Source organism: Cotesia typhae, unplaced genomic scaffold, assembly GCF_013202065.1.
Source record: "Cotesia typhae breed Kobodo isofemale line unplaced genomic scaffold, CoteBio_Ctyphae contig_26, whole genome shotgun sequence".
NCBI lineage: Eukaryota > Metazoa > Arthropoda > Insecta > Hymenoptera > Braconidae > Cotesia > Cotesia typhae.
The window spans coordinates 3,837,088-3,849,593 of NW_027423732.1; the positions used below are offsets into that span (position 1 = coordinate 3,837,088).

Below are 12,506 nucleotides of genomic sequence, written 5' to 3' on the forward strand. Positions count from 1 at the left end.
TTTGAAATTTGGAATTTTGTCAAATTAATTCTAGGCCGTTGGGCTGAATTTAATTAATTTAGTAAATTTAGTAAATTAATTTATTGGAAAAATTGTTTAATGAATTTAATTGAATAGTGAGTAAGTAGAATGAATGAAATTTGATTAATGAGTTTAGTTGAGAAATTTTGATTCATAAATTTTGGTAATGAATTAAATTAGTGAATTTGATATTTTGTATTAAAGAAATGTTGAGTGTAAAATTCCAGGAATTTAGATAATTAGTAATTCGGAAAAAATCGAGTAATTAGAGAAAAGTGTATTAAGTTAGCGTCCGGTGGACGATTGGTTATATGGAAGTTAGGGAGTTATTTAGAAACGTTGTATAAACGCCCGAGTCGGGGGTACAGCGGATTAAGTTAGGAAACTGCTGCGTAGACGTCTGAGTCGGGGGCGCAGTCGGAAATAGGTTTTAAGTTGACGAGGGAAATTATGTTATTTGGTATTCCGTCAGGTTGACGAGGTAAATTAAGTATTTTATAGTATTCCGTCAGGTTGACGAGGTAAATTAAGTATTTTATAGTATTCCGTCAGGTTGACGAGGAAATTTAGATATTTTAAGATATTCCGTCGGAGTGACGAGGTATAGAGAAAATTGGTATTTTGATAGCTGTAAGAATAATTAGCAAGGGCCAGCGTAGGTGAGAGGTTCTCACAATTAAGTTAGTTTATAAGTTAAGTTGTTAAGTTTTGTAAATTAATTGAATAAATCATTTTAATTGTTATAAATAATTTTTCTCAGTTTTAATTACAGCCCTCTCGGACTTTCAGCTCACGACTGTCTTTCCCCTCTCATTCTACCCCGGTTTCTGGGACACCGTGTCTAAAATCCCAGTGGCGTCCTTTCTAAGGAGAAAAGGGGTGACTAACTGGACCTGGGCAAAACACCCTGGTTACAGTATAAATAATTCATGAACGAATTTTACGATATCCCACCCAAAAAAAGATTTCGGGGGCATTAACAATGAAAAATTCCCGATTCTAAACTATAGTTCCTATAGACTCCAAATTAGATAGGAATTTCCTGTAAGAGATGTAGAAATAATATACGAATGAATTACACTATAGCTCACCTCACAGGGTTTGCGGGGTCGAGTGTTAACTATTAAAATTTTTAACTTCCAAACTATAGCTCCTATAGTCTCTAAATTCCATAGAAGTTTTCTATATGTGACATAGAAATTATCTCAGAGCAGATTTTACAATGAATCAACTCCAATAAGGATCGCGGGGGTGGGTGTTAACAATAAAAAATCTTAAGTTTCAAATCATAGCTTCTAAAATCTCTAAATTTGGTAGGAATATTTTATTTCTCATGTAGAGATCATCTCAAGATGAATTTCAATGAAGTCTACTCTTGATAGGGATTGCGAGGGTGAGTGTTAAAATCTAGAATTTTAACTTCTAAACGGTAACTTCTACTGACTCCAAATCTAGTAGGAATCTTCGTATATAAGGTCAGCTGAGAATGGATTTTTTCGAATTCTAACCCCAAAAGGGATGCGGGGGCGTTAACAATGAAAATCTCTCATTTTCAAACAATAGTTTCTATAGATTTGAAGTTTTGTTGGAACCTTTTATTTATAATGTAGAAATCATCTCGAAAAGGATCTAACGAAATTCCTCCTCAACATAGAAGTGCGGGAGTGATAATTACCAAAAAATTAATATTTTTGAAAAAGCGGCATGATGGCCGAGCGGACTAAGTCATTATTCCGTTAGTTCCGTCGCACATCATGCCGTGAGGCGAGGGTTCGAGCCCCGACGGTTGTTAGAATAGTTCCAACACCAACCGTCGGGGGTCGCTCCGGTAGCCGAACTGTACTGGCATGGGTTTTCTCTATGGTTTCCCCACCGCCACTATTCCAACAACCGATCGAAAGGGGTGAGGAATAGGGTAAATGTGGTACAGAAAGCACAAGTCGGTCCACAGCCGCATGGAGAATAATGAAAAATATTTGCAGGAATTTGAAAGTGAGAGCAGATATGTTGATAATAAAAGTGGAGAATATATTGATAATATGTGATTATAAAGAAAAAGACGTTGAATGTAGTGAATATGTTGATAATAAAAGTGGAGAATATATTGATAATAAGAGTTGAAAGATTGTGGTGATAATATAAAAGCGGAGAGCATACGTTGATAATAGAGAGTTTAGAAAAAAAAAAAAGACTATATGTGGAGACGCTGAGACAATCAGCCTTGTAAAAGCCAGAAATGGTATACAAGTAAAAACTCAAATAAATAATATTTTTGAAACAGTTCTTACAGATATAAAATTTGATAGAATCTTCAAAGTCACAGAAAATTACAGGGATGGCCTTCAAGGCCAACCGATTTAAATATTTTTTTTTTCTTGATAACTATATTTTCTTACAACAATCGTCTCTTTGACAGCGGCGAAAAAGTTATTGTAAGGTTTCCAAAATTTAACTTTACATGCCCTGATTCGGAAAGATTATTTGAAATAATTACTTTTGTGTCAATTGTATATCTATAAGCATTCACACTAGATGCTTTGAAATTATTTCAAATCATTTTAAGTTAGATTTCTTAACCAGGGTGTAGCTATTCAGTCAACAGACTAAGAATTTTACATACATTTTATTTTTGCTGCTCATATAACCAATGAATTGTTCTTATAACAGGATCGCGGAAATGTAACAGATTAAAATAAAAGCATTTTCTAAACACTTGAGCTGTGGAAAAGAAATTTGTCTACTGTTTTAAATAAAACTAGGAAAAAACATACAAATAATTTTCTATGAAAAATTAATGTCATGGAGGAAATTTTAATTAACAGCGAAATTTACTTATAAAATCTGCAATTCCTTCAACTGATGAAACTTTCAATGCTCATTTTAAATTTATTCCTTCATGTTAATTATAGTGATGGCACATTGAAAGTTGCAATGAATACTAGCTAGAATAATTACATGGGGAAAAGGTACAGGACAATCTGATGGAATTTAGAATCTGTGCATGTCAAAACAATAATCCAATTCAATTTTAAATCTAGATCTGAAAATAAATTCTATTTGATCCTATATACAATTTTCTGCCCAGCGGAGCGGGCGGGTAACAGCTAGTACTTGATAAATCTTTAAATAGTTAGCTCCCTAAAAATATTTGAACAGTTAAATACAAAAATTAAATTCACAATTATGACAGTAATCATTGACATACTCATCTGAATCAATCTTGCTCAATACCTGCACACTTTTTTGTGTTAATATATTTGTTTTTTGATGAAAAAAACTTTATAATTTTCTTGAAGTATGCTTTGCAAAACCCAAATGGCTTAATCATTTTTCGTTTTACGTAAAGTGACATAATTGGTTCGAAAAAATCCAAAGCATCTTTCTCACTAGTTAAATAATAATGACGGTTTTTAAATTTACGCAATACGACCTTAGAAATCTTCTTATCAGTTGCCTGCATTAATACATAGGCTTTATATAATTTAAATCTTGGTATGGAGCTGATGCTGCGAGTGCCACAAACCCAAATGACAGATAAATAAATACTATGAATGAAAAAATATCCAAAACATTTTGTTGTGTGTGTGTGTGTATGTCTGTCTGTGTGTATGTCTCTGTGTGTGTGTGTGTGTGTGTGTGTGTGTGTGTGTGTGTGTGTGTGTGTGTGTGTGTGTGTGTGTGTGTGTGTGTGTGTGTGTGTGTGTGTGTGTGTGTGTGTGTGTGTGTGTGTGTGTGTGTGTGTGTGTGTGTGTGTGTGTGAAATAATAATGAAGTATGAAATAATTAAATAATGGTCAGATTATTTTTCGAGGAGCTGACAACGTTAAGATCTGATTCAAGCTTAAATTTTGCAAAACAAATCGAAACAAACCTTGAATTTTTAAGAAGTGGAAAAAATTGTTCTGCGGACTAAAAAATAGGAAATTTGAAATAAAAAAAATTGTCATTAAATATAAATTAATTTGTTTGTTTAGGTACTAAAAGAGCACGATTGACATCAACACCTTTTGCTGAAGACATGTTCGAACAACACCAAGGAACACACATCCTACAAGTAAGTATTTCTACAAAATTATCGTTTTCATCAATTAAATATTTTCAATATTTAAATTCAGCCAGAATACATTTGAAAATTTTTAACATCATGTAGAGTCCACGGAAAAAAACAAGATTTAACTGGTTTCCATCTCAGATAAAAAAATTTAAAGATAGTAACTCCTTGCATGTAGATCTTAGTAGGTACAGAGATGCAGAATGATCATCATTTAAATTTTCGGTCAGACAACGGTCATAAGACCGTCTGGAAACCCTCACATATTATTAAAAAAAATTTCGTAATGCTAGAATGACCGTCACATTTCAAATGGTCACAAATTTCCTCAGTGGCATTTATAGTAGAAAGGCCGGGGGTGCAACTCAGTCGACAAATCAGATTTGTGGGTTCGTCTCCATGCTAAGTACCGTATGAAGATATGGATGACCTATTTTACCGGTGATAGGTGTTGCCAGCTGTAGATAGAGATGACATGTTTTACCGACATTTTGAAGTTATGGACGAGGTTTTTATCGACTTGGTTAATGTCATAGGTGGCTCTGGTGGTGAATTCTGCTACCATTTTTAAATCTTACTACCCGCCATTTTTAAATCTATTCGCAATTTTCCTGGAATCCGCCATTTTGAATCCATCATCTGGTGGCAGAATTCACCATCTGCTATCTGAAATCTGCCATTTTGAATCTGATTTCCACCATTTTTAATCTGCCATTTTTTATCTGCTATCTGATGGCTGCTATCGGCTATCTGATGGCTGCTATCAGCTTTCTGATGGCTGCTATCCGCCATTTTGAATCCGCCATTTGGTGGTTGCTATCTACTATTTTGAATCTGTCATTTTCATCTGCTATCTGGTGGCTGCTATCGGCTATCTGATAGCTGCTATATGGTGGTTGCTATTTGCTATTTTGACTTGTGAATCCGCCGTTTTATTGAACAATGCAGCGATGATCTCAGCAATGATAGTCGTTGCTGAAATCACAGGTGCATTTCATTGTTTATAATCTGAAAAGATTAATGTATTCAAACTGTATGTATGAGGAGTACATGCAAGAAAATACGCCACCTGTTGGGTTTCTGTCTACCTCCATACAGCCCTGAATCTGTTCAAGGTCACGGTAACTGTGTAGTTCTCTTTGTTCTATTCCTAACTGCGTAGTAGGTGACGTCATCAGACAGGTCTGGACGTGTTCAAGGTCACGCAACTGCGTAGTTCTCTTTGTTCTATTTCTAACTGCGTAGTAGATGACGTCATCAGACAGGTTTGAACCTGTTCAAGGTCGCGTAACTGCGCAGTTTTCTTTGTTCTATTTCCAACTGCGTAGTAGGTGACGTCATCAACCCGGTTTTGGGGTAGAGGAGTGGGGCTAACTGCGCAGTATTTTCTACCTATATGAGCAATTGGTCGAGAGCGTGCTTCACAAAAACGAAGTACACAGCTCCAGTGAAGTACAAGCTTTCGGTGACTAAAAGTTTTATTGAAGTACGATTTTACCAAAAGTTCATTTCTTATTATCAAGTGTAAGTAATCATTAATTAATTATAAATTAACTTCCAATAATCAACTAATTAATTTCAAATAATTAAATTAATTGATGATATTTTACAGCGTTCAAACATGGATCTTACCAAGTTGAATGAGGTTAATTGTTTGGTAGGAATCTTACCTGTTAAGAAAATAAATGAGTTAGAGTTTAATCGGGAGTACAAAATTAAAGGGTTAAAACAAGTCTTAACGCAATATGGATCGAGAATTGTTGCAAATATTGAGGATGGATTTGTAACCAGGGCGTTTTGCCCAGGTCCAGTTAGCCACCCCTTTCTTCTTTGGAAAGGGCGCCACTGGGATTTTAGACACGGTGTCCCAGAAACCGGGGAAGCATGAGAGGGGAAAAACAGGGTCGTGAGAAGTCCGAGAGGGCTGTAAATAAAACTGAGAAAAATTATAACAAATTAAATTGATTTTTTCAATCAAATTACAAAACTTAACAATTACACTTATAACTAACTTAATTGTGAGAACCTCTCACCTACGCTGGCCCTTGCCAAATATTCTGACAACTAAATATCCAATTTTCTCAACCTCGTCACTCCGACGGAATACCTTAAAATATCAACATTTCCTCGTCAACCTGACGGAATACCATAAAATACCGATTTATTATCTCGTCGTCCACCTGACGGAATACCAGTTAAAACCTATTCCCGACTGCGCCCCCGACTAGGGCGTCTACGCAGCGGTTACCTGACTTAATCCGTTGTACCGCCGACTCGGGCGTCTATACAACGTTTCTAAATAACTCACTAAATTCCATACAAAAATCGTCCACCGGACGCTAACCTAATACACACTTTTTCCGAATTACTAATTCTCTAAATTCCTGAAATTTTACGCTTAACATTTCTTTAATACAAAATATTGTTATGTCCAAGGGCGTTTTTAGAGCGGTAGCGTAAACGGTGGAGGTTTGGACTAACAGTTTAAAGAATACGCAACGGAGGTTTTAATTCCGTTGTTTTAATTATTTATGTGGGACGCTTTCGAAGTACGAATTTACCACGCCTTCGTTTCAGACTGTTCACGGATTTATTGAAAGTAGATGTACTTACTGTTACAGGAACTTTATTGATGGTCAGATCCGTGGTTTTAGGGCAGCTGTTAGCACCTGTTCCTTGATTGGGCCCTTTGGTTGGTTCTCGCAGCGGATGGATTACGATGGAATTGGGCTGCTTATATTACGGGCTTCTCATTTCGTGAAATGAACTGGTTGGAAACTGATTTCACTTTTATTTAGATTTATTTTTATAAACATTAAAACTTACACTTTCACAAATTGATTCTTATGTCGTTTAATTTAATGAATTTTAATAAATTGATTTAGCTAACGTCCTCCAGTCCTACGTAGGGTAAAGTGCGCAAATTTAGCTTTTTAGAGATGTTTTATTAAACTTACTGCCCGGATTCTCGCCTAAGTGCAGAGCAAATTAGAACTTTGAGATTCCGGTTCTCTAGGATTGTATTTAATAACTAATACGTGGGCTGCCGGTTGAACCGAGTCTGAACTCGTCTTAAGTGCAGCGCACATTAAAATAAGGGACTTTTACAAGGCACGGGTCCGTCAATTAAATGCGGAAGTCGAATTAATTGCTCAAAGACCAGGCGTTGGCTGTTGATCGCCTTTTTAAATACTCGCGGTGCTGAGATTGCAAAAGTCCCCGCTAGTTAACCAGCAGTCACGTAGCTTATATTTTATTGTGGCTTTCGCGCATGGAGAAGTCTTCCATCTGCGCGGGTGATTTAAATTTAAAGAAAAATGTTGGGGTGGACATAACAATATCAAATTCATTAATTTAATTCATTACCAAAATTTATCAACCAAAAATTCTCAATTAAATTTAATTCATTCTATTAACTCACTATTCTATTAAATTCATTAAACAATTTTCGAAATTAATTTACTAAATTTTCTAAATTACTGAAATTCAGTCCAACGGCCTAGAATTAATTTTACAAGATTCCAAATTTCAAATTCTACAAATTTAACAAGCCTTATTAATTATTCAAACTACATATATTCCAAATTGACCTTGACTATCTAAATTACACAATTGCTTCTACTATTTCAAATTTTATCGACGTAATTTTAATTAATTAATTTCTCATAACTAAAGGACTTGTAACAAACGAAATAAATGACCTTGATGAATAATTTACTTATAAAAGAATCTACTAAATTAAAAGTGACATCTGAGACAATAGCGATCATTAATTGACAAAATTCTATTACAGTTAATTCGACCTCTCAATTTACAAATTCAAGCTTGGCCTGAAATAATTGTAATAATAATACCTGACTAAACTTTTCCAACTCTCCAAACGTTGAGTGATGTCCTGGTGGAAACTGGCGAAATCAGCGGCTGGTTGGCCTCTTCCTCGTCTCGAATAAACTATTTGGCTCCAAGTAAAGGGTTCCCAATTCCGGATCGTACATAGACTTCCTTCGTGATGGTCCCAAATCTTGATGACAGAATTTACTACACAGCACTACACTGACTCGCTGTTTTGCCAAAAGCCTCACTGTCTCAAAGCGTCACTGGCTCAAAAGCCTGACTCAAAACGTGTTACTTGTTCCAAGGCCTGGCTCAAAAAGCCTCGATGTTTCTTTTGTCGGCTCTTTTATAACCCTCAACTCCGAGTTCTCGAACTTTTCTATTGTCAACCCCGCTTCGTTTTTGGGGATAGCAGTGGGGACTTTCGATTTGCACGCCCGATGACAAGTCTGAACTACTTGTCATAAATCGAACGGTAAGGGAAAACCCTCATTTATCGTGGCGTCAATAAAGTGGTCGATAACGACCATGGGAAGTTCAGTTTTCCCTGTCACAACCCTTTTCAATGAAAAGAAGTATCTCAGGATCAGTAAATAGTTAAAGTTCGACACTAGTATGCTTTAACATTGCTGAGTTCGAAACACCTGGTGCTGCATGGTAATGTACAGCATCTAGGTTGTATGTTTTAAAGCAACTTAGTCAAAAGTTTTCAAAAACATCAGACAAAAGAAGGACGTCAGTCATCAAGTATAAGTCCGAGTACTCCCCTGCGTGTTAATATTAAATTCATTCCAAACTACTTGAGCAAAAGCATAATCATCATCAGAAATAGTTGAGTTTGTTAAAATTGAATAAAATGAATCCTAGTCAGGTAACTGTTTCTCGTCCAGTCTGTCAATACTGTCAATGTACTCGTACGGAAGTACGCCCGTACCTGTTGCTAATTTGAATTTGTCAGGGTCAGGGTAGTGTAGTTGCGTAATCTGTTTGTCTTTATCATCGAAGTGTGAAGCTAATTTCTCTAAGCTGGAGGCCATGAATCTGAATGCATCAATAAATCTTAAAGATACTGAAGTATTTTTAACTGATTTTGTAAATGAAATGTAACGCTCTTTATTGATTGGTAATAAAATAATTTCACACTCAAATACTGTAGCTAAAGATTTAATTATAAAGTGTAAGTCATAGCCTGATAAATTATGAAAGACAACTGGGATAATGGTAGATTTCTGATAATTAACATTACATGATTTATAAGCAGCATCTCTAGTTACCAGTGAAGTGACAATGATCATCGACTTTATCTAAAGCAGAAGTGATTGTTTTTTACAAATGTGACTCATAGTTGCGTGGTTGTGTCTATCTTGTTGCTATTTGGTTAAGGGTTTTATTTTCAGGATTCTTTAAAATTTTTTCAACGTCAAGAATTAATGATTCTAATTGTTTAACGAACCAGTTGATGCAATCAGGAGAACAGTTTAATTTGAATCTAGAGAGTGTATTATCATAGCTGCAATGTACATAGTAAGCAATACTGTGTGAAACATGTTTATAAACTGTCTTTTCATCATCTCCCGGGGATTCGAATGTGCATTCAAAATCTGCGTAAACTACAAACGGTACAGTATCTTTGGATTGAAAATCTTTGAAATTCAAAATTTTATTCTTTTCACTAGGAAATTCCATGCGGACTTTGTTAGGTTTGCAACAATCTACTCGGTGCTCTAAATAACATTTTTGGACTTTAAAAGGATTCAAACAACGATCACAAAAGTACAATCTATGTTTACCAAGAGATATTTGACTTTTAATTAATCTAGATAGATTATGTATCCATGCAAAGTGATGGACTGACTCAATATTATCCAAATTATCAGTATAATTTACACTTTTTTCAATCATCAATAAATGAATCGTCGGTATTTCTAACTCGAAGTTTCTTAAATATAGTGGGATAATAGTAGTTTTTTTCGACTTTTTACCGGTGAATTCAGAATCTATGCCATATACATTAATGCTAAGATCACTCATTTTTTCGAATTTCGGTACATCATTAAGTTTAATTGGAAATTCTATACCTTCATAGTTCAATCTGACGCTGAAGTAACGATAACTTGTAGGGTCACCCGGAACCAATACTGGTGGGTGCAAGGCGGCGTTGACACACTACAGGGAGCAGAACTCATCATTGTTTCGGATATTTGTAACTGCATGCTTCCCGATAATGTTCTGCGGCAATCTGACGAAGGTGGAGTTTCTAACTTGAGTTGGTGCGAATCTTGACATAGTCACCGTCAAGCTATTCGGTCCAAGTAGACTCCATCCGGAACCCTTATGTTCAATATCTTCGATTCGCTGCTTTAACTTCTCATACACATGCTCAGTACACCAATCCTGGAGAGATGTAGCAGGGAGAATCTCACGGCTTTTAAAGACGAAAGATTTCCGTTCTTCTATATCTTATTGATGTTTCCGGAATGTGCAGAAGAATTTTACATTTACTTTGAACCCTGTCAGATCTCTCAAGACACTCGGCACCTTGTTGATGATGATGTCCCGTGAGGTCTGGAGAAATGTTGCTGGATTTATGTGATGTTGATTGATAACACATCCAGTCTGGATGTTGCCAGCAAAAGCATTCTCCAAGTCCTGCCATTTGACTCCTTGGTTAAGATCTCCACCAACTACTTGGTTACCGAGTCTAGAGAACTGATCGGCAAACCAGTTAAGTTGGTTGATATGTGCTTGAACACAACGTCTTACTTGAATTGTTGTCCCAGTATCCAGTAAGATTGTGTTGAAGTATTCAATAGTCCCATCACACACTCGTGAACACTAGGGTGTTTCAAAAAAAGACGAATTTTTTTTTTTTTCTTTTGGTGTCTAAAAATTGATAGTATACCTAAAAACAAAAATTTTGGCGCCCATGTGAGCTCTTAATATCAATAGTAAGATTTGCCTGTATCCATTTCTTTATTTTCCATTTAAATAACACGGGAAAATTTTTTTTAATTTTTTAATTTTTATTACTTTGGAACGGTTCTTCGTAACAACAATCTGAAAAATGATATTTGTAGGAAATTTTACGCTTTACAAAAAACGTCTGAAGACCAAAGTTCCTCAGATTAACGGCTTCAAAGATATCCGCGGTCAAAGATAACACTAATAAAAAAATTATAATATTTTCCAATAAAACTACAAAAAAAATATCATATGCTATATTTTTATTATTTTTTATGTTAAATTACTTCAATTCCGTTAACCTGAGACTGTAAACTTTTTTTCTTACTAATTAATTCAATACTTAACTCACGAAATGCACTAATATATAAATATAAACGTTAAAAATATTTTATAAATGATTTTTTGGTCTCTTTTATAACAAATTTATATTTTTTTTTTTACTAAATATTAAGAAATTTAATTGAACAATTAATTCTTTATAACAAAAAACTATATTTACAACTTGTTACAACAATTTTTCAACTTTAAAATATTACAGTTTTATAAAATTACTTTTATTGCAATTAGGATATTGTTTTCTATGTTCTGTCACTACTTGCAACAAATATTGAAGCTGTTCTTCATCTTTTGTTAAGCATCGATTATACTGCTCTATCAATGCCATGCCGCGTTCTGCTACATCATTCACAACTTGAAGTTTCCCCAAATACTCCAAGTTTTCTAAGAAATTCGGATTCTGAGGCCACAAAGTAACATCCTCATCAATGAACTCATACGACAAATCAAACGATTCAAATATATTAATCGATCTCATAGACACAAATTGACTAAGATCTTTATTTAATATGACTCTAAATTTTTCTTATCTATTATAAAGCGATTTGTTGTAGTTTCATTGGCTTTACAGTTTTTAAGAGCATGAACTATTCTTTTTTTTGTTCCAACTGAAACATTTTTATTAAAGAGAGATAAAACAGACAGCTCGTTGTTTAAATACCACAAGTGATCGGCTAATTTTTGTGAGCATGTCTGTGAAAGACTATTATTAAATCTTTCATATGAAATTAATTCTTTAATCAAAGTTAAATCATTATTAGGTGCTGTTATAGCACACGGCGCAGTGAACCAAGCTTTTAAATAGAATATTATGATAAATAAACAAAGTTCTCGTAATCCATCTATTTCCGATTTAGTAAGATGAAATTCATTTCTGAATAAAAAAATTTTTAAATAATATATTGCTTTAGCCATCCACCTTGCATGATGGACCGGTCCAGGATGCTTAAATGTAATATTTGTGGTAGTAGTACCCAAAAATATTAATGATAATTCCAGAAGTTCACGGTAATCGTCTCGACAATGATCCATCTACAAAAAAAGTCAAAATGAAATTGATTATATCGCAATTTCAAAGCTGAGAAGACTAATTTTTATTAACTGATGTGAGGTAAAAGTTGTAAAATATTTTACAAACGCAATTTTAATCGTTAAAGATGATTGAAAGTATAACAGTCATGTGAAACTGATTTTCAATATTTTTAATCACGACGGCAAGTTAATTAATCAGAGTAAAATTGATAATTGAGGAGCTTATTTTCAAAAGGGTATCTTTTGATTTTTGATTAATCGAGACAAA

The 12,506-nt window shown here is 34.6% G+C and overlaps 1 protein-coding gene across 1 annotated transcript in view; it reads left to right on the forward strand.

Moving 5' to 3' along the window:
* LOC141525298 (protein trachealess-like) overlaps positions 1-12,506 on the forward strand; it is a 379,682-nt gene that overhangs the window by 119,225 nt on the left and 247,951 nt on the right. Inside the window, exon 3 of the mRNA XM_074239724.1 lies at positions 3,996-4,075. Coding sequence (XP_074095825.1) covers positions 3,996-4,075 — 80 coding nt within the window. The remainder of the gene's footprint in view (positions 1-3,995; positions 4,076-12,506) is intronic.